This window comes from Dryas octopetala, chromosome 1 (assembly GCF_963921425.1).
Source record: "Dryas octopetala chromosome 1, drDryOcto1.1, whole genome shotgun sequence".
In the NCBI taxonomy this organism is placed as follows: domain Eukaryota; kingdom Viridiplantae; phylum Streptophyta; class Magnoliopsida; order Rosales; family Rosaceae; genus Dryas; species Dryas octopetala.
Window position 1 is genome coordinate 7,634,832 of NC_141366.1, and position 20,439 is coordinate 7,655,270.

At 36.5% G+C, this 20,439-nt stretch overlaps 4 protein-coding genes across 11 annotated transcripts; 2 read left to right on the forward strand and 2 right to left on the reverse strand.

Moving 5' to 3' along the window:
- Positions 1 to 701: 701 nt before the first annotated feature.
- LOC147297227 (uncharacterized) lies at positions 702 to 1,586 on the reverse strand. The gene has a single exon (XM_086230258.1). It carries the CDS (start codon positions 1,584 to 1,586, stop codon positions 702 to 704), a length of 885 nt encoding a protein of 294 aa, XP_086086384.1.
- Positions 1,587 to 9,825: 8,239 nt separating this feature from the next.
- LOC147297228 (2-succinylbenzoate--CoA ligase, chloroplastic/peroxisomal-like) lies at positions 9,826 to 11,366 on the forward strand. Of its 2 annotated transcripts, none has more exons than XM_086247718.1 (6): positions 9,826 to 10,089; positions 10,221 to 10,293; positions 10,406 to 10,553; positions 10,669 to 10,767; positions 10,947 to 11,035; positions 11,233 to 11,366. In XM_086247718.1, exons 1-5 carry the CDS (start codon positions 10,016 to 10,018, stop codon positions 10,979 to 10,981), a joined length of 429 nt encoding a protein of 142 aa, XP_086103844.1. In that variant the 5' UTR covers positions 9,826 to 10,015; the 3' UTR covers positions 10,982 to 11,035; positions 11,233 to 11,366. The 2 variants fall into 2 exon arrangements, with proteins under 2 accessions (XP_086103844.1, XP_086103835.1); XM_086247709.1 differs by having other exon boundaries at positions 10,947 to 11,046; positions 11,233 to 11,356.
- Positions 11,367 to 11,861: 495 nt separating this feature from the next.
- LOC147297229 (2-succinylbenzoate--CoA ligase, chloroplastic/peroxisomal-like) lies at positions 11,862 to 13,324 on the forward strand. 2 transcript variants are annotated; one of them, XM_086247689.1, is made up of 4 exons: positions 11,862 to 11,880; positions 12,215 to 12,499; positions 12,791 to 13,005; positions 13,113 to 13,324. In XM_086247689.1, the coding sequence occupies exons 1-4, from the start codon at positions 11,878 to 11,880 to the stop codon at positions 13,240 to 13,242; spliced, it is 633 nt and encodes a 210-aa protein (XP_086103815.1). In that variant the 5' UTR covers positions 11,862 to 11,877; the 3' UTR covers positions 13,243 to 13,324. The 2 variants fall into 2 exon arrangements, with proteins under 2 accessions (XP_086103815.1, XP_086103823.1); XM_086247697.1 differs by lacking the exon at positions 11,862 to 11,880 and having other exon boundaries at positions 12,132 to 12,499.
- Positions 13,325 to 13,478: 154 nt separating this feature from the next.
- LOC147297230 (myosin heavy chain-like protein) lies at positions 13,479 to 19,149 on the reverse strand. 6 transcript variants are annotated; one of them, XM_086247679.1, is made up of 6 exons: positions 18,878 to 19,149; positions 15,754 to 18,193; positions 15,479 to 15,605; positions 14,896 to 14,997; positions 14,183 to 14,259; positions 13,479 to 14,028 (listed from the first exon to the last, which is right to left on the reverse strand). In XM_086247679.1, exons 2-5 carry the CDS (start codon positions 18,186 to 18,188, stop codon positions 14,200 to 14,202), a joined length of 2,724 nt encoding a protein of 907 aa, XP_086103805.1. In that variant the 5' UTR covers positions 18,189 to 18,193; positions 18,878 to 19,149; the 3' UTR covers positions 13,479 to 14,028; positions 14,183 to 14,199. The 6 variants fall into 6 exon arrangements, with proteins under 6 accessions (XP_086103805.1, XP_086103797.1, XP_086103787.1 ...); XM_086247671.1 differs by having other exon boundaries at positions 15,754 to 18,201; XM_086247661.1 differs by having other exon boundaries at positions 15,754 to 18,263.
- Positions 19,150 to 20,439: the final 1,290 nt, after the last annotated feature.

Genomic DNA, 20,439 nt, shown 5'->3' on the forward strand with positions numbered 1-20,439 from the left:
TTTTTGTTTTATAAAACAAAAAAAAGTAAAATTTATTTTAGTACCTCAAGTATATCATATTTTTCAAGTTGGTACCTCAATTTAAAAAAGTGGGATTTTGGTACCCCAACTATGAATTCGTAGCACATTCATACTTCCGTTAAGTTGGCCGTGAAGAGGTCTGTTAAACGATGATGTGGCCATGACGAGTCACCAACCGAGATCATCGTTGGACTCTAGGTGGCGCAAGGTCATACGCTCCCGCCCAAATTGCCCTCCTCAGTCCCGGTCCAAATTAAGTTTCCCCCCCCTCCCCCCAAAGAAAAAAAAAGGAATATATACCACTTTATAGCATGGAGCCTATGCGAAATTATTTTTTTCCCTCTGCTTGTAAAAAAAAAAAAAATTGGAAGAAACATTTGCTTGTCGATCTTGATGTAGCATGCAGACCTGTCCTATTGATGAAGCACCTGTATTTTACTCTTATCCGACATTATTTTCTGAAGAACAGAATTTCATTTTTTTTTTTCGACCCAAAAAAAAAAATACGAATTGAATACATTCAAGAGAAGAATACCATTAATACGAATTGAATCGAGAATTGATGAACATCAAAACGAAATTGAAACAATTAATAAACCGCCATCTACAACAAAAGAATCCTAAAATCCGAATCTTGATCAAGAATTTCAGATGATCAAGATTTACTGTTGCTCTGAATCTTAAGCCCAGAATCGCACAAGCAACGAAACACCCAACCGGAAACTCAGAGCAAAGACAGGGACCAGAATAGCACTGGCACAAACAACCAAGAACCCAACCGGAAACTCAAAGCAAAGGCAGGGCGGTGCAGCATCGGACCTCCACCGGGTCATTTCTCCAGTGGGCGGAACGCCTCCCTGCGGCGGCGGGTGCTCCGAATTGGGGCTGGGCAAAAGGTTAAGCCCGTCACCGTAAACCGAGTAATCAAGAATGGCTCCGAGGCCGTGGACCGCCACGGTGGTGGTGAGGTAGAGGTCGGGCTGAGTGAGCGGAGAGTCGTCGACGGTGAAGTTGGAGCGGGAGTTGTTGGTGATGAGGATGGACTTGCCGGGGAGCAGAGTGGGCAGGCGAGAGTTGGGCTTGAAGAGCTGGAGGTCGGCGAAGGTGAGGCGCTGAGGGACCACGTGGTAGGGGAACATCAATGGGTCGCTGGTGGGAAGGCGGTTCAGGGCGTTGTCTTGAGGGATGAAAAGGGTGGCGCTCAGAGGAAGCACCAGTGGGTTCGCGCCGGTGATGATGTTGACCCAGTTCTCGAAGTCACCCGCTCCGATGAGTTCGTGGCTTATGTTGTTCAATTGCTCTGGGGTTGCTGGCGGCGGAGGGGTTGGGGATGGCGGAGGGGGTGGGGATGGCGCTAGTGTAAGACATGAAAAGACCACCATGGTTATTTTGATGTCTGAATTGAAAGCTATTGGAATGGAAGTAATCGGTTGGATGAAGGTGGAATTGTTAATTCTGGGCATATAGACAAAGCGATTTGATGTCACTCGGAAGAGAAGCACGAGACTGACGCTAACCATGACGAACACAGCGGGAAACACATAATGAGACATCTTGTTCTCCATGTCAGAGAAGTTGTGCGTTTTCTTGATTTCTTGAGAATCAGAAAATGACAAGAGGGGGTTGGTTACTTGCTTTACAGTTAACTGCGTTTGTTATCTATATGTATGATGTATCTATATATACATGCTCCTTCTGTTGAAGTATACCTTAACTTATTTATGTTGAGGTATGACCTTGTTGGGGCCCACATGAGTCGTTTTGTGTCGATCCGAACCGTTCGCAAGGATCATCTTCATTAATAGATCATCCTTGCAAAAAATTAGCCAAATCGGAAATCATTTGCCTATCTAACTTTGATAAAACAAATGAACGGTTTCATCGAAAATATTTGGTTCGTCCATTTATTTGATCATAGTTAGATAGACAAATGATTTTCGATTTGGCTAATTTTTTGCAAGGATGATCTATCTATGGAGATGTAAAAATTGAACGGTTCGGATCGACACAAAACGACTCGTGTGGGCCCCAACAGGGTATACCTCAACATAAATAAGTTGAGGTATACCTCAACAGAAGGAGCCTGTCTATATATATATATATAAAGTGAGAAGGGGAAGTAAAATGGTTAAATTTGTCAATTCCAAAAATACCCCTATTAAAAAAAGAAATAACTCTAAAATATTCTAATATAATAAGGGCGAAACAGTAAAAGTCAACTGCGTTTGTTATATATATAAGTGATGTACATACTTATAGGTAAATCTTTTTTATACTTAACAGTTAAGCAACATGGCGAGCTATTGCAGAGATGAAATCATTAAAATGGGAACGCTACCAAGTCAAAAGGGCAGATCAAACTGGTTTTGTATCTCCACTCAATTCTCTTTTTACAAGCTTCAAGATCTCAGTTATCTGCAAAAGCATGGGAAAAAGCTGGATTAATACACAGACTTCTTTTTTTGTATATATATATATATATACATACATAACATACAAATAATTTGGACTTCAATAAGTGAAACTAATATGAAATGCAATCAATTTGATTTGGATTTACTAGCAATTAGCATTGCCTATTGTAAATTAAGTTTGTAATTAATGTCAAATTAGATATATTAACTGTTAGTTACTTTATTTAATGTAAATTAGATTTAAATTCATATGTAAAACGTTGTCCAAGATTAAAAACTAAATGAACCAAAGATGTTTTTTCACCTTAGTGTTAAAGTTGCCATCGGTAGTTCAGTACGCACTGTATTCACCATATGTCGTCCATTTGTCATTTGTTCATGAAGTTAATTAGTGTAATTGATGCATTATTGATTGATTTACCTTTTTTTTTTTTTTTTTTTTCACAATTTTCATGTTTCAATTAAGTCAACTTCCATCATTTCCATTGATTATTAGCAATATTTTCGCGAGGGAACGTTCAATGTCAATGGTCTCAATAGGCCACAGGGAGAGGGAACGTTCTCCAGAGAAAATCATGTCCACAATCCGAAATCTCATCCATCTCAAAAATGTCATTAGGTGGACCATCTCCGATCACCACACCACCACCACTTTCATAGTACATACTTGAGCTATTGTCTTGAAACTTTTATCTCTCCCCGAAAATAAGCAGAAGTGGTGATTTGTAGTGCTTCAAGTCTTCCCACAATGGCCTCACATGCAAAAAAGAATTATCAACTCCATGATGTATTATTCAGAATGTATGTTGTGTGAGAAACACATATTCAAGTAAATAACTAAGTACTATGGTAAGCAAGCTTACTGCTGCCTCCAAATACTTTAAGCAGACATAATTTCCGCAAGACTCTGCACATCTTAATGATGCAGCCAGCCCGAAACTATCTGACAAGATTGGGGATGAACTCTTAAGCTGTTCAAATTATTCATACAGTTAGAATTTTTTAACAAAATAAAGGCAATCGTATAATCCAAACACTATTTAAGGAGAAAAATCTTAAAATCACCGTGACCAACTTACCAAGTACCAACTCCTTCTTACACCATATATAATATGTTATGTAGCTTCAATTCTTGGGCAAATGAGTGGCCAACAATGGAAATTCTCGGGCAAATGGAGTTGAGAAAAGTGAATGAATACTGGAATCACAGGCTTACGGTCTCTCGTTCAACGTTTAATTGGCAGTGTTAGTGAAATCAAGCAGTGTTCATTTGAGTCAAGTTGCTGTCTAGGACTAGAACTCTAGAAGAAATGAACATGACTGGAATGAAAGCTATAAATTAAGTGTATACAATGAAAACTAGGTGCATGCTATTTTGTGTTTTTTTTTTTGTTTGTGCTAAGATGATCTTATATGACCTTATTTTGTATGTTTTTTTTCCTTATTATTTCATGCATAGTGGGCTGTTCTACAATCTAGCTTATCGTGCACACCAAATTATGCTGACAGTTTGACACTGACTAACTATTTCAAAAAAATTCCCATAAGAAATTTGGCATGTAACTGATCACGTAATCAAAGTCTAAAGACTTGGACTAGTTTGAAAATAATTTAGTATTGTTGGTAGATATAATCAAGGGTTTAAATTTCGAAAATTTCGGCGAAATTTTGCCGAAATTTTCAATTTGAGGAGGGATCGAAATCGAAACGTAGTTTTGTTAAATTTTTGAAATTTTTGAAATTTCGCCAAAGTTTTCGCTGGCAGCGGCAGGGGGAGATCGAGGGAGAAAGTGGAGGGGCGGCGGCAGGGGGTGGCCGGGGGGCGCAGCAGGAGGGAGATCGAGGGCGCGGCAGGGGGGAATGCGGCAGGGGGGAACGCGGCAGTGCGGCGCGGCAGGGGGGAGAAAGTGGTGAGGGTGAGGTGGCTTGGTGATGGATTGGGGAGAGAGAGAGAGAGAGAGAGAGAGAGAGAGAGAGAGAGAGAGAGAGAGAGAGAGAGGATGACGAAGAGATAAGAAAAACTGGAGATGGAGACTACGGGGGAAAGGAAAAGGAAGGAAAAAAAAAGGAAAAGAAAAAAGGAGAAAAAAAAGAAGGAAAAAAAAAGAAAAGAAAAAAGGAAAAAAAAAAGAAGGAAAAAAAAAAAGAAAAGAAAAAAGGAAAAAAAAAAGAAAAAAGAAAAAAAAGGGAAAGAAATAATAAAAAAGAGAAAAAAATTAAAAGGTTTAGGGTTGATTGGGGTTTGAGGCATTTGGGCAATTGTAAAGAAAAAAAATGGTTTTGAATTTTTTTTGACCATTTTGAAGTTTCGTTTAGTTATTTTTAAACCCTAAATCAATAAACTTTAATATATTTTTATATAAAAAATAATTAAAAATACCATAAAGGGCCTAAATCCTAATATCATATACCATATCCTAAACAATATAGAGTATAGATTATAAAATATATAGGGTTTAATGTATAGATTATAGAGTATAAATAATATACTAATTTCATTTATTCATTATACTAATTTTATTTAACAGTATTTGTCTCCAGCGCACATTATATTCATCTTATATCACATGAAGCCTACTATATATATAATTAGTTTCTTCAATGTTTTTTATCAATTGAGTAGATAATATGTTAAATAAACATATGGCAAAGTTTCATTCAAAATTTCCGTATTTTGATAGTAACTTTCATCGTTTCCATCTAATTTTTGTCGAAATTTAAAAATCTTTGAAATTTCCGTCGAAATTTCCATCGAAATTTCCATCGAAATTTCCTCGAAACCCGAAATTTTATTCCTTGGATATAATATAAAGCAGCTATGGGGAATTGGGAAAAAAAGGAGATAAAGAACAGAATTTCATTTCCTTGAAAAACAACATATCATTGATATTGAAAAACAACGTATCATTGAAAAAAAGTAGCTTGTCATGGCTTTATCAATTATGTGATGGGATGAGTAGGTCATGGCTTTATCAATTCTGTAAATTACTAAAGTGTGAGCCTCATCATCTCATCTCATAGTGGAAGGCCTCATCTCACATTTATTGGGGCTTAACTTTGATGTTAAGTTCTGCCTCATCTCATCGTTGGTGTTTCTTCTTCTTTTCTTTTTTTTATAGAAAGAAGGTTATTTTTGGTACAAAGAAGGTTAAAGAAGTAGAGATTGAAAATCCAATGCAAGCTACTACTCATTGTTATCTTATAAATGTTAAACAAAGTTTTAAGCACGATCTCGACACGTCTTGCATGCACTTAGGGTAGATTCAAATCAAACTAAACATGGTCACCCTCATCCTCATCCTCAATTGGTTTGCACCTCAAGGTTGTCTTGGTAACCAGGCCCAAGGAGAAAATTTTGAACGCCGTGAATATGATTTGAGAAAAGGCAGCAGAGTAAGCCATCTAAGCCATCTAAGGCAGCAGAGTAACGCTGGAAATCTAGTCATGTTGCTGATTCTAGATCAAGAGGTAGGGGTAGAAATACAAACTGGTCAATCCAAGGCATTAAGCTTTGGTTCTGATCATGAACTTGGGCTGTCTTCTGATGTGGATGATGATCTAAATGAAAATTTTGGATCGAGGAAAGGTAAATTCAATAAATCAGGTTATGGGAGAAAAGATTTTCAAAGGAGAGGAAATTTTGATGTTCAAGATGATTCGGTTTCTGGTTAGAGTGTATATCGGTTATACTTATACCCAATAATTTTTCATTCATATCGATCTTCCATTTACATGCATGTTAAGTACTCTATATATGTAAATTTTTTATCCAGGAAAGGTAAATTGAATAAATCGGGTTATGGGAGAAAAGATTTTCAAAGGAGATCGAGGAAATTTTGATATTCAAGATGGTACAATGTATATCGATTATACTCAATAATTTTTCATGATCATATTCTCCATCTACCTACATGTTAAGTACTCTATATGTGTGTGTGTGTGTGTGAATGTAACAAGAGATGACTATATACCACCCATGATTGATTGATTGTATGGATGATGTAGAAGGGGCTGTGGTTGCTGCATGTACGATTCAACAGTAGATTTGGATTCCGTTCAAGACAGGGAATAGAAATACCACCCGATATATGATTCGGTATTTCAATTCTGGAAGGAATTAATTCCGGTCAATTTTAGTCATGTTAAGTTGTTAACCAAACACTACGTACATATCCTTGAGTCGGTTTAAAATGCTTTCCTAGTTTTTGGTGAAAAGAATGGTTTCCTAGTTGGAAGAGGAAATTAATGTTGTTTATTAACAGTAGATTTGGATTCCGTTCAAGACAGGGAATAGAAATATCACCCGATATATGATTCGGTATTTCAATTCTGGAAGGAATTAATTCCGGTCAATTTTGATCATGTTAAGTTGTTAACCAAACACTACGTACATATCCTTGAGTCGGTTTAAAATGCTTTCCTAGTTTTTGGTGAAAAGAATGGTTTCCTAGTTGGAAGAGGAAATTAATATTGTTTATTAACAGTAGATTTGGATTCCGTTCAAGACAGGGAATAGAAATACCACCCGATATATGATTTGGTATTTCAATTCTGGAAGGAATTAATTCCGGTCAATTTTGGTCATGTTAAGTTGTTAACCAAACACTACGTACATATCCTTGAGTCGGTTTAAAACAGTAGTGCTAGATATACCACATTTTTATACCATAATTTCATACCACCTTATGTGGCAACTTACATGGCATTCCTACATTGGATACTAAAAAATAAAAATAAAAACCCAAAAAGAAAAAGAAAAACTTTGTCCAATAAAGTAATGACACGTGAGATGGTATAAGAATGTGGTATAAGAAATGTGGTAAGAATAGCATTATTCCGGTTTAAAATGCTTTCCTAGTTTTTGGTGAAAAAAATGGTTTCCTAGTTGGAAGAGGAAATTAATATTGTTTATTGTATGTGCCATTAGGGTTGAATATAATGCTATAAAAGCATAAGCAAGCAACGTGAGGATGGTTGTGCCGCACCAATCTCCAGACTCCTCCAGCCGCTCAGCCACCGCTTGCCTCCACTTGCCTCCGGTCCATTGCACACGTCCCAGTTAGATACGTACAGTATACAATGGTGGCAAAATACTTGCCCTTGAATGTGCTGCTGGATATTCTTTGCAGACTCCCTGTGAAATCTTTAAAGCGGTTCCAATGTATTTGCAAATCTTGGAATCAAAACTTGAGAACCCCATATTTTGTCACCCAACACCTCCACTTCCAACGCAAAAACAACAACAATAATTGCATTCTTGTTTCCTATCATAATGCTGATAAGTATGACTCTCCCAAACCCAGGTCTTATTTCACCTTACTTCATTTAAACGAAACCACCGATGGTATTATTTCTTTTCAATGGCTAAATCTTTCAACTTGTTTTAAGGTAGGGGCTTTTCTTAGAGGTCCATTTAATGGCATATATTGTCTTAGTAATGGAAATCTCTTTGCATTGGTGAATGTTGCATCAAGAGAATTCAAGCTTCTTCCAGATCATCCAACTATCTCGCCTCGTCCTGGTTATGTCTCAATAGAAGTAATTGAATTTGGTTTTGATCCTAAAACCAACGATTATAAGGTGGTTTTCTTTACAACTCTCGTTCATATGAACAGGAATAGAAAAGAGATCTCCCAGCTGGCTCTAGTGTATAGCTTAAGTTCTAATTCGTGGAGAAAGCTAAATGATACTTTGCTGGATCCTACTCATGTTATTGTTCCATGTGCATCTTGGAGTGACACCTATGTTGATGGAAATGTTCACTTGCAGGCTCATGACGATGGTGTTGATAAATCCTTTATTCTTTCTTTTAGCATGGTTGATGAAGTATTTCGAAAGATAAAACTTCCAGAATTAAATCGGAGGAAAGTGTGGCAACTTGGAATTGTAGCGTATAATGGATTACTTTCTATTATTGTTTGTCCATATGCAAAATCTTCACCATCACGTCATGATAAATTTTTTGACATATGGGTTATGCAAGACTATGGTAATGATGAGTCTTGGACTAAGCAATTTAAGATTGGACCATTTGGACATGATGTAATTATGCTAGGACCTTGGCCAAATGACCGATTTCTTTTGGGTAATGACGATGGAGAAGTTGTTATATATGACCCAAGCACCCAAAAGGAGAAGAAGATTTTCGATGAAGACCCCACCGTGCAAGCTCGCATCTACTCAGAGAGCCTGGTTTCATTGATAGGGAATGAACGAAATGAGAAGAATATATTATTTGATATAGTTGAAGGTCATCCGTCACCCACAAACCCAGATGAAATTAAGGATTACATGCCAGTTGCAGGTTCTTATATTTAGCCTTTAAATAATTATTTTGTTCCCTTGAGTTGATATATATGTATGATCCTGGTTATTGATCTGGAGTTTAATTCTGATCTATGTTTGAATGTTGTGGCAGCTGCGTGGAAACCCTACTTGGGACAAGAAGGCCAAGACTGTCCCTGATTTGGCCTGGGCTGATCGATGGATCGAGGAGTACTAGTAAACCATGTCATGTGTGGATTCTGCAGCTAGCCATATATATATGAAAACCCCATGCATCATATCAGTTATTGGGATGTAGATCGATCAGTTACTTGCATGTTTTTTGTATGCTTCTTGTTGCATAATTTTTATTTGTCAGAAAGGTGGGTGCCAATTAGTTCTGTGGCAACTTTTCTCTTGTGTGATGGTGAAGCTTTTGCTTTGGATTTAGTAAAGTTGGAGTTTTTTTTTTTTTTTTTTAGCCACAGTAAAGTTGGGGTTTAGATTCAAAGGATAGTCTTTTTTCTTAGTCCCGGAGCTGATAAGAATAGTATTATTTTTGCTGTGTTGCCAAAAGTAGCTTGTTATGGGCCTTATGGCTTTATCAATTATGTGATGGGATGAGTAGGCCGGTCATGCATTATCATTATCATTAAGAATCTGTAAATTGTTGGCCTCATTGAGGCTTAACTTTAATGTTAAGTTAGTTCTAGGCTTCTAGCTGCCTCATATATTGTTGGTGTTTCTTCTTTTTTTATAGAAAGAAGGTTAAAGAAAGAGAGATTGAAAATCCAATGCAAACTATTATTCATTGTTTTGCACTCAAAACAAGTCAAATCCGAACACAACATGATTAAACTTGAATATTCAGGCTTGAACTTGGTAGATTCAAATCAAACTAAACTTGGTCACCCTCATCCTTAACCTCAATTGGTTTGCACCTCAATCTTGCATTAGTTATATTAAGAAGCTCTTGGGGTCAAGGTACATACCATTATGCTTATATATTGTGATCTTAGTCGTGATATCTATCCACGTGTTTGAAGCCGATAAGATAACTTTAAACCCAATCTTCCAATGACATTCTGCTTTGACCTCTCTCTACAGAGCTGAGAGCCTACTGAGACCCTGAGAGCTTAACAAAATAGGACCAAGGAAAATTCCTAGTTTGCAGTTTGCTCTCCATAAAAAGGGTCAATTACTCAGAGGCCCACATTTGCCACTGCCTGAGCGTCCTATCAACTCTCCGGTGCAGTTCCGTGGTCACCATCACCGGCAACCGGCAAAAGACCAGCAAGGAATTCGTGGAGGGCGTAATGGGCCAGGCCCAAGGCCTGCTCCAACTGGGCCTCTGTTCCGGTGACATCGTTGCCATTGTTGCCTTCAACAGGTTCTGCTTCACTTCTTCGCCAGAAACTGAAAACAATTTTCCACCAAAATGCTTTTCGAAAACACTTTTCAAAAAGACACTGCTACTGCTAAAAGTTCTGATATTTGATTTTGTTATGAACTTATGATCAGCGAGTGGTATTTGGAGTGGCTACTAGCAATTGCATTTGTTGGTGCTATAGCTGCTCCTCTTAATTACCGATGGGTACGTACTTGAACTTCAAATTTATATTAAATTATTAATCCTCACAATTACTTACTGCCCAAGTAAAACCAAATGTGACCCAACATTTGTGCTGTGCTTGTATTCATTGCAGAGCTACGAAGAGGCTGTTTTGGCAATGGGGGTAGTGAGGTCAGTAATGTTGGTGACTGAGGAGAGCTGTATCCCCTGGTATTCGAAGCTTCAACTTAGTGATGTACCTTCTCTGAGGTGGCATGTTTCGCTGGATTCAGCTTCGAATGGTATGTAGTTTCCAGGACATGAATTTTACACTAAGAAAGTGTAAATAATTTAAAGCATTTCCCTTTGATTTACTAATTGGATTAATGGATTACTCTGAATTCTTCATTTGGGCAGTGTTAACTACGGCAACGATTAAAAAGCATTCAGAAAAGGCTGTACCTTTGGATTACTCCTGGGCACCTGAGGGTGCTGTAATTATATGCTTCACTTCTGGTATAAGCTCTATACTCCATCTGTTCTTATGTATATATAGAGGGAGTACTAATGTTCTCTTGTTCAAATTAAAGTCACAGGATGTTCTGGAAAAAAAAAGGACATAAGATAGGTTTTCAGAAATAAGTTGCAAGATTATCTGGCCATTTGTTAATTATTTATTTACTCTTGTTGAACAGGAACCTCTCTGGAAGGCCAAAGGGTGTTACCCTAAGCCACTCAGCTTTTATCATGCAGTCCCTAGCAAAAATTGCCATTGTTGGTTACGGTGAGGATGATGTATGCATATGTTCTTTCTATACCTTGCAATATGACAATGTTTGTGAGTTGAACTGATGTGAGTAATACAGGTAAAGTCAAGGATGTTAAGATTAGAGTTTCACATGAAAGCAGGGTTTAACCACAACTTTAATTAGCTAAAGGAACTGAATGAGTTTGAATGTTTAATTCTTTGGCTATCTGCAGGTTTATTTGCATACTGCTCCATTGTGCCACATTGGTGGTTTGTCATCAGCCCTAGCACTGCTAATGGTTGGAGCATGCCATGTCTTTATACCTAAGTTTGAGGCTAAATCTGCCATTGAAGCCATAAGGCAGCATAGTGTGACATCTCTAATCACCGTCCCTGCAATAATGGCTGATTTAGTCTTTAAATTCAGGTAAATGATAAATCTGTTGTTAGAAACACAAGTATGTGGAGATTTCTTATCAGATTGTGCATAGAGAATAGCCATTATTTTGGATTCAATGTGTTCAAATAGAGTGAATCAATCAAAATGCCATATGATCTATTATTCAAGAAGTTATTTTTATGTAATGCACAAGTTCAAATAAAATCCACTTGGAAAGGCTTGTACTTTTTCCTCTACTAAATATTTAATTTTTCCAGTTATCTGAAAAGAGTGAGGCATGCATTGCAAAGCTTGGTGTTAGTGATTTTGCATTTATATTGTGCCTTGTGCACTTGTTTTTCTGAGGTCATGTTCTGAAAGCTGTCAGGGGGAAGGATACATGGAAAGGCATAGAGAGTGTCAAGAAGATATTAAATGGAGGTGGAGGTTTGTCAATTGAGCTTTGAATTGTTCCCACAAGCTAAGCTTTTCTCAGCTTATGGTAGGTCTCTCTTTATCCCAACCGGTTCCCTCATGCATATATTCCATTGCATTCTACATAGACATATATCTGTGTTACATTACACACCTCCAAAATTTGATCTGGAAACTTGTATCTATTTATAATTTTATAATGTATTGGTTTTGTTGAAAATTGACTTTGTGGGTGTTCATTTAGTTCCCCTTCAAAGATCCTCTTTTATAATATATGTGTGCTCTTACAATTTTGTTTCTCCTCTTACCTTCTAATGATGACGGAGGCATGCTCTTCATTAACCTTCATGACACTGTATGACCCAAGGGTTGACACCTCTGTCCAACCCCCTAAATTGCAGTCAGTTCACCAACCAAGAGGCATTTGTGTTGGCAAGCCTGCTCCTCTTGTCGAATTAAAGATCTGTATCAATGGCTCTTCTCATGTGGGGAGGATTTTAACTAGAGGCCCTCATGTGATGCTTAGATATTGGAATCAAAGTCCACCAGAGGCATCAGAGTCCAGCAATGAAGTTTGGTTTGACACAGGTGACATTGGGTCCATTGATGAATATGGTAATGTATGGCTTGTTGGACGAGCAAATGGTCGAATCAAGAGCGGAGGGGAGAACATTTACCCTGAGGAGGTGATCATATTCTATATTGACCTCTGTGCTGTTTTGATTATTGAGAAATCAATGACGAAAAAATGGTATGCGAGGTTATATATAATCTTTCACAATATGTATGTGGGTTTCACTGTTACGTGGTGTATGTTGTGAGAGGGAGATTATTTGTAATCATTCCATACAACCAAGATTTCTTTTGTTGCAGATTACACCAATTCAGAAGAGTATATCTTTGGTTGGTTCATTTATGGATATCTTATTTGTTTCATTGTCAACCAAATTCTTATGAAGTGTTGTTTAATGATATAGGTAGAGACAATCCTATTACAACACCCAGGAGTCACCAGCGTTGTTGTTGTGGGAATTCCAGACGCTCGGCTCACAGAGATGGTTGTTGCTTGTGTTCAAATAAGAGAAAACTGGCAATGGGTAAAAACAAGTATCAGACACTCTGCTGCAAAACAAATGCTTCACATTTCCAGTGAGATCCTTTGGCAATATTGTAAAGAAAAGAACTTGACCGGGTATTGCTCTTCTAAAACCCTTGAGACTGGCTATTGAGATTCCTCAGATTTCCATTCTTGCTCTGTTTCTTTATGGTGGTTCACTTTTTCTTTATGGTCTTTTGCAGGTTTAAGATACCAAAAGCATCTATTTTATGGAAGAGGCCATTTCCACTAACCACGACTGGAAAAATAAGAAGAGACCAAGTCCGGAGAGAAGCTATATCTCATTTCCAATATTTGACTAGCAATCTATGATTTTTTTTTCTTAGGGTATATGATTGTTAAAATGAAGGTTACACGCTTCTATAATTTCCAAATCCCACTCCATTGTAATTCACCCAGGGATCATAATCATATGCTATGAATCATGATGATCAATCCTGCAATCATTCAAAACAGAGGCAAACAGGCAACACAGCATTTCATCACTATTCACCATTGTTGCCATGGCAAACTCAAATGAAAGCTCTACAAAAGTCACAAAATTTAAGCATAGAAAAATCATAGAGCCATCTGGTTAGCTAATCGCTTTCCCGCGATCGGAAAATCCACCAACTGATTTCATTGGTGTCTATGCCAAGAGAAATTACACGTATGATGTATGGCGGCTACAATATCAGCATAGATGAAACGAATATATAAATATGTTAGTAAAAAATAAAATAAAAATCTATTCTGCTGGCACATATACAACACATACTCTAAACCTATACGAAACAGGGGAAATTGAAACAAAAACTTCCAGCCATGGAGAAGGCAATTGTGGTTTACTGCAGACACGAGGTTTATCTTGGCTCCAAGACAAAAAAAATTGCGTAGAGAACTCATTTCACAAAAAACAAACTCACTATGTCGCACTGCCAATATAGGTTGCAGCCATTTGGCATCTCTATCTCTTCATCAAATTTACTTCTCCAACATGTCTGACATCTCATATGAGATTATATCTTCAGGGCCAACTGTTTCAAGCATTTTCTTGGATTCTTGGGTCGTTTTTACAAAGGCAATCCTTTTCCTGACAACCACTCTGTCAACATTCTGCTGTAACACAAAGAAGCAGCTGTGAGACGATTAAGCATATGAGCCAAAAATATCAAACAAATAGATAAATAAAAATCTATAATCTATTCATATTTATAACAGTTATCAATGGTGAGCTATTGCAGAGATGAAATCATTCAAAAGGAAACGCTACCAAGTCAAAAGGGCAGATCAAACTGGTTTTGTATCTCCACTCAATTCTCTTTTTACCAGCTTCAAGATCTCAGTTATCTGCAAAAGCATGGGAAAAGCTGGATTAATACAGACTTCTTTTTTTGTATATATATATACATACATAACATACAAATAATTTGGACTTTAATAAGTGAAACTAATATGAAATGCAATCAATTTGATTTGGATTTACTAGCATTGCCTATTGTAAATTAAGTTTGTAATTAATGTCAAATTAGATATATTAACTGTTAGTTACTTTATTTAATGTAAATTAGATTTAAATTCATATGTAAAATGTTGTCCAAGATCAACAACTTAATGAACCAAAGATGTTTTTTCACCTTAGTGTTAAAGTTGCCATCGGTAGTTCAGTACACACTGTATTCACCATATGTCATCCATTTGTCATTTGTGCATGAAGTTAATTAGTGTAATTGATGCATTATTGATTGATTTACCATTTTTTTTTTTCACAATTTTCATGTTTCAAGTCACTTCCATCATTTCCATTGATTATTAGCAACATTTTCGCCAATATCACAATTTTCGTAGGTATGGACAACTGACGTTTCCAACACTTTCATCCTTGCACACAGGTGCCCCTAAAATTAAAGGAATATAAATCTAACACGACCAATCACCACAGCTCCCAAAATAAAAAAAATCACTGAATAGAAGAAAGCATCTTACTCCAGGATAATGCTGCAATATTGGTGAATAATGATCAAGGGCGATGTATATTTTCTCAACAAGACCCAATAGAGTGTCGACCTCATCCCCCAAAAGATCAACCTGAAATCCAAGGATATACACTATGTCATATATACTCCAAAAATAAAATAAGAATCTTATTTCTGTATATGTATAAAACTAAACGAGACTAACAAGAATACACGGTATCTGTTCATTTTTAATAAATCGTTATGATTTAGGGCACCAAAACTTTAAGAGATAAAATTATCTTTCATAAGTACACGTACAATCTTCCATAATATGGAAGATGGTACATGTTTAAAGAGAACACTATATAGTACAAAACTAAGGCTTAACACTGTGAAATGGAAGGCATATTATGGTCAGTAATGGAAGATAACGTTCAATCATATTTACAATACTGCTATGCCATCCAACAATGCATCTCAAACCAGCTTCTCCCATATAGTAAATGCAAGCATCAATTCAATTCCGTGAGTATCATAGGATGGAATACAATATGAGGCTGATAAATCAAGTTGAAATATATCAATGGATATTGCCTATCTGATTTACATACCTCGGCTTCAGCTTTTTCAAGGTCAGAACATTTCTTTTCAAGTCTTTGCTTGTACAGCAACCCTCTTCTTACAAGTACATTAGCTTTTTGTTTAAGCAATTGCGATTGAGAACTCAAAGTTTTCAACCTGAAACAAAACCACAGGTATATTATATATTTCAAGACCATTAACTCAATCCAAAATTCCATCAGAATCTTGCAAATAAAATCTGTTAATTTTAAATTATAATTAAGTGCAGCAAGAGGTAGGTATGGGGGCCGAAATGAGTAAGTACCTCGAACATTTCCTTGAAATATCTTGAGTAACTTTACATTCAAAATCATTAACCGCTTTCAATAACCCATGGATATAGACAGCTATTGATTCCATTTGCTGCTTGAGCACCCTTTCTTTTGCTTCAAACAAAGATACAGCATTCTGCTTCTCTTGGTTAACATCAACAAGCATTCTTCTCTCTTCATTAACTTCCCCCAACTCTTTCATTGCTAGTTCCAGTTCCTGATCTAGCTTGCATATGTCTGACTTATGTCTTTCAATTTGCTCCAATGCCTCAACCAATTTAACCTTTGTAGCATCTGACTCTTTAATGCTTTCTGAAATCAATTTCTGTTGCTGATATGTCTCATCCCTTAAATTGTCAAGCTCTTGAGCAGCTAATTCATATCGCTCCTTTTCCCTTTCCAATGCAGCTGCTGCATCCTGTGCCAACTGCCTCTTTTCTTCTGTCAGAAAGAGTACTTCTTGCTTTAATATTTCTTTGTGTGCAACCTCAACTTCTAATTGTTTCCCTTTTTCTAGTTTTTCCATTTCAAGCGAAACCCGAAGTTCATTTTCATTGATATATTTAATGTTCAGGTTATTGAGTTTCTCCTCAGCATCCTTCAAGGTTTCTTTTAATATGACTACATATAGTTCTTCCATGATGAGGAACTCCATATTCAAATCTTCAATTTCACATTGGGTAGCAGGTTCAGCATTGTGAGCAGCTTCGTTTAAAATACTTTTGTAAATTTCTTGCATAATATTATACTCCATCTGTGACTCACCACCAATTTGATCCACCATTTCCCTGAGAATACAAGCAAATAAATCATCACCAATTAAAGCTTCCATATGCGCATCTTCTATAGCTGATTTAAGATTTACAATTGTGTTTAACAACTTTGCCTCCGCCAGAGAGTGCTGTGACATTTTCTCTGCAGCTTCAGAAACTTGTAATGAAAGGCACTTGACTTCCCTCTTCTTATCAGTAAGCAAATTTCTGAGCTGGTGGTTTTCTAAGAGGAGTGATTCCAGTCTGTCTTTCAAACAGCTAAGACTTTCTTCATTGTTATCAAATGTAGCTACTTCCTCATTTTCCACAAGAATTTCATCTAATTTAGGAATAACCTCCGAGATTCTCCTCCTCAACGTGTCAAACTCCTTATTCCTCTTTGATGACAAAGAAGGCTCCCTTTCTCTCAACAATTCCCTCTTGAGGCTGAAATGCTGTTCAGTTAAATCCGCTATAGTAGACTCATGATTTCTCTTCAATTTTGTCATCTCATTATTATAATAGATTATCAATTCTTCTTTTGACATATGCATTAGCCGGGTGTGATCCACATGTTCTTGCGTATTTAATTCTGACTCATCATGTTTGCCATTTTCTTCCCAAAGAGACGATGATGACGATGTTGATGATGATGAAGATGTTATTGTTGTTGTTGTTGCTGGTAGTGAAGATGATGATTTAAGATTGCTCAAAACCTTGCGGTGGGAACGGTCACCCTTTTTATAATTATTACTGTCTTCTTGGCCTTCCAAGGATCCATGAGATGATAGCTGCCCATTGTCAGAAACAGATAGTGATTTAAAAATGACATCTAATTCCTGACGTAAGCTTGATATCTCTTCTATCCTTCCATGCCAGTTCACATTTTTATCACCACAAAACCGGTCCCAAATTTTTTCTTCAACACTCCAAATGCAATTCCTCATCACAAGTGCTTCAATTTCTGCTTTAAACTCCTGCTCCAGCTGCCACTCACATACTGATGCCTTTGACAAGTGAACCATTCCTTCTACCTGTTGATAGACAGTTTCTATTGTACTCTTTAGACTATCCACATCAATCCATCTGTCAGAAACTTTATCTTGCAGTATGTCACCCAAACCCAACTGAGAACTAGAGCCAATCCTCTTAATGGAACTACATCTTCTCATGCTATCAATTTCTTTCTTGAGCTTCTTGAACTGCTCTTTAGTTGATCCTCTTAAGCTGCCCAAAGATTCTTCTATTCTATCATGCTCTACAACGGCTTCAAGAAAGCTATGATGCATCCTGTCTTCGGTAGCGTTTATATATCGTCTGTCTTTGGTACCATTTGACTCTCGCTGCATTGCTAAAGACCCAAAGAATTCACTTTCATCAGCACCCACCTGGTAAATGTGTAGCCTTTCCTTCAATTGAGTCACCTCTAGTTCTTTCTGAGAAATTTTCTCAGCTGCCTCCTGTGCTACTGCATTCACCATACCCTTGATGACTGAGTCACTCACCATTCTTGATATGGTCAACCGGTCATTGATATCTTGCCAGTAAGATTCAAAATCCTCAAGAAAGTCCGCTTCCCGATTATCATTCTCATTCACATTCACATTATTGCTAAGCTGCACCAACCCAGCATTGCATGATTCAACACCGTTATCCATGACTTCTAAACTCTCCATGACCTCTGAGGTTCTTCACATATATAGAAAGAACATTACCACGGCAAACCAAAACGACTTTACAGAGGATACCCACTACAAATGTAAAACCCCCAGAAAGTTATCACTTCGCCATAACAAATGCCAAAGTATCATGCAGACTTGTCGAACCGCAAGAATACAGAAAAAAAAAAAAAAAAACAAAGGAAAAAAAAGTTCAGAAGAATACCCAGAGAGAATTGTAAATCACAGTTAAAAATATAAATCCAAATAGTTCTATTCTTGTCTACTCAACTAAATTTCTTGAAAAATGCGAACCAGATTACAAACGGGTCTGCTTGGGAGACTAGAAAAACGTGAGGGAAAAAAAAAAAAAAAAAGAAAGGAAAACCGGTATCTAAGCATAGTCTTTCCAATTTTGTTCATTTCTACTCGCACACAAGTCAAAAAAACAAAACAACCACACCCATCTTACAAACTGTCACCTTTTATCTTTCAAAGTTCAAACAGAGCCAAGAGATCATAAGGAAAGAGAATAGACAGAGTGAGAGCGAATTGCAGCTCAAAGACCAAAATGGACTATAAAAATTCAGCTTCCAACTATGCACGCTTTGCCCAACTTAAGCTTCCATTAAACCAATTCCACACAATAACAGCAAAAAAAATACAAATTAAGTACCCAAAATCCCAACACCAAAAAAGTTACTTACCAGTGAAGCAGCTGAATTCGCTGATGATACTATGATTGGCACAAATCAACGGTCAGGACGTGCTCGAAAATCCCGAGATGACCGTTGAATTTTGGAAAAAGCTGGTTTTTTTCCCACTTTGAACAGAAGCTTTTATGATTTTTGGGGTCTTGTTTTAGGGTTTATGCAGAAGATAAAAGTTCTGGGCTGGACTCAAAACTCTGGAGGTGGATTTGGTGAGCGGGAGAGGGAAGGCATGCATTTGCCCCAATTCTTCGCCGAAATTACGAAGATTGACCCTAATCTGACTTTAGCCTTGAAATTGCTGCGTAAATTTTGGTGTGACGTAAGCGTATAATAAATTTGTTTGTTTCTATTGGAATATCTTTTCTTCACCACAAATATTTTATTATATTTTTCATTCCTAATAATAGAACTCTTCTTTCTCAAGTCACATAATTTTTCTAAGATTTCAATATCAAGTTATCAACAACTGAATTTTATTTTCCTTAAACAGTAACTCAAATCATCAACCACATACAAGTCTCAAATAAATGATATAATAAATGAAGACCAAACACAAGTCAATGCATGGTGTTAAAACTTTAATATTTGGGCACCTCATTTTTTCAATGAAAATTAAGATGGTTGGGTAAACTGGTAAGGCATGTTATCATGTTTTTTTCTTTTCTTTTTTTTCCCATGAAGCTGTTGATGGGATGATTTAATGAATTGAGACAGTCCATCATGACTTAGACCAAGATTTAATTCGAGAATCTTTAAAAATACTTTGTCCAAGTGTACAAGCAAGGTTCAAAAAGAAAAAGAAAAGGGTTTAATTCATATTTAGTACCTAAACTTTGACCATTGTCTTAATGTGGTACCTAAATTTTTATTTGTCTCAATTGAGTACCTAAACTTTTATTTTGTGTCTAATAAGTACCAAAATGAATTTTTGTTAAAATTGTTAATAAAAATTAGGGGTAATATAGTCAAAGTATATTTTAATTATTTTCTTTATATGTTTAAAATTATTAAAAAAAAAACACACAACAAACAAACAAAATTAAAAATTAAAATTAAAATATAAATTTTTTGAAGTGACTATATTGCCCCTAACTTTTGTTGATAATTTTAACAGAAATTCATTTTGGTACCTATTAGACACAAAATAAAAGTTTAGGTGCTCAATTGGGACAAATAAAAGTTTAGGTACCACATTAATCAAAGTTCAGGTACTAAATATGAAAAAAAACCCAAAAGAAAAGTATAGGAGCAAATTAATTGTTTAATAATCAATCATGTTCGCCATCATCACTAGTGTTGTTACTTTAGTTTATTTACTTCTTAAATTGTTGTCTTTTGTCATGTAATTGATGTCTATTCTATAACAAATTTGAAAAATGTAGCCACCAATGAGAATTAACTTGATAGTTGAAAATAAATACGATGATGAGCCTCCTCCATGTTGCTTAGTACTTACTTTTGTGTGGTGTTATTTGTTTATTAGTCATATGACTCATATTGTACTAGATCATTTAATATGAATAATTAAATGAAATGTGTTTTGTCAACCCATACGC

Coding starts and splice junctions, on each gene's coding strand:
- LOC147297230 (XM_086247679.1), bottom strand. CDS start 18,188: ATGGAGAGTTTAGAAGTCATGGATAACGGTGTTGAATCATGCAATGCT. Junction 14,998..15,478: donor TTGAAAAAGCTGAAGCCGAG/GTATGTAAATCA, acceptor CTTGGATTTCAG/GTTGATCTTTTGGGGGATGA. Junction 14,260..14,895: donor TATTGCAGCATTATCCTGGA/GTAAGATGCTTT, acceptor ATGCTTTTGCAG/ATAACTGAGATCTTGAAGCT.
- LOC147297227 (XM_086230258.1), bottom strand. CDS start 1,586: ATGGAGAACAAGATGTCTCATTATGTGTTTCCCGCTGTGTTCGTCATG.
- LOC147297229 (XM_086247697.1), top strand. CDS start 12,161: ATGACACTGTATGACCCAAGGGTTGACACCTCTGTCCAACCCCCTAAA. Junction 12,500..12,790: donor AGAACATTTACCCTGAGGAG/GTGATCATATTC, acceptor TTAATGATATAG/GTAGAGACAATCCTATTACA. Junction 13,006..13,112: donor AAAGAAAAGAACTTGACCGG/GTATTGCTCTTC, acceptor GGTCTTTTGCAG/GTTTAAGATACCAAAAGCAT.
- LOC147297228 (XM_086247718.1), top strand. CDS start 10,016: ATGGGCCAGGCCCAAGGCCTGCTCCAACTGGGCCTCTGTTCCGGTGAC. Junction 10,554..10,668: donor GCTGGATTCAGCTTCGAATG/GTATGTAGTTTC, acceptor TCATTTGGGCAG/TGTTAACTACGGCAACGATT. Junction 10,768..10,946: donor AATTATATGCTTCACTTCTG/GTATAAGCTCTA, acceptor CTTGTTGAACAG/GAACCTCTCTGGAAGGCCAA.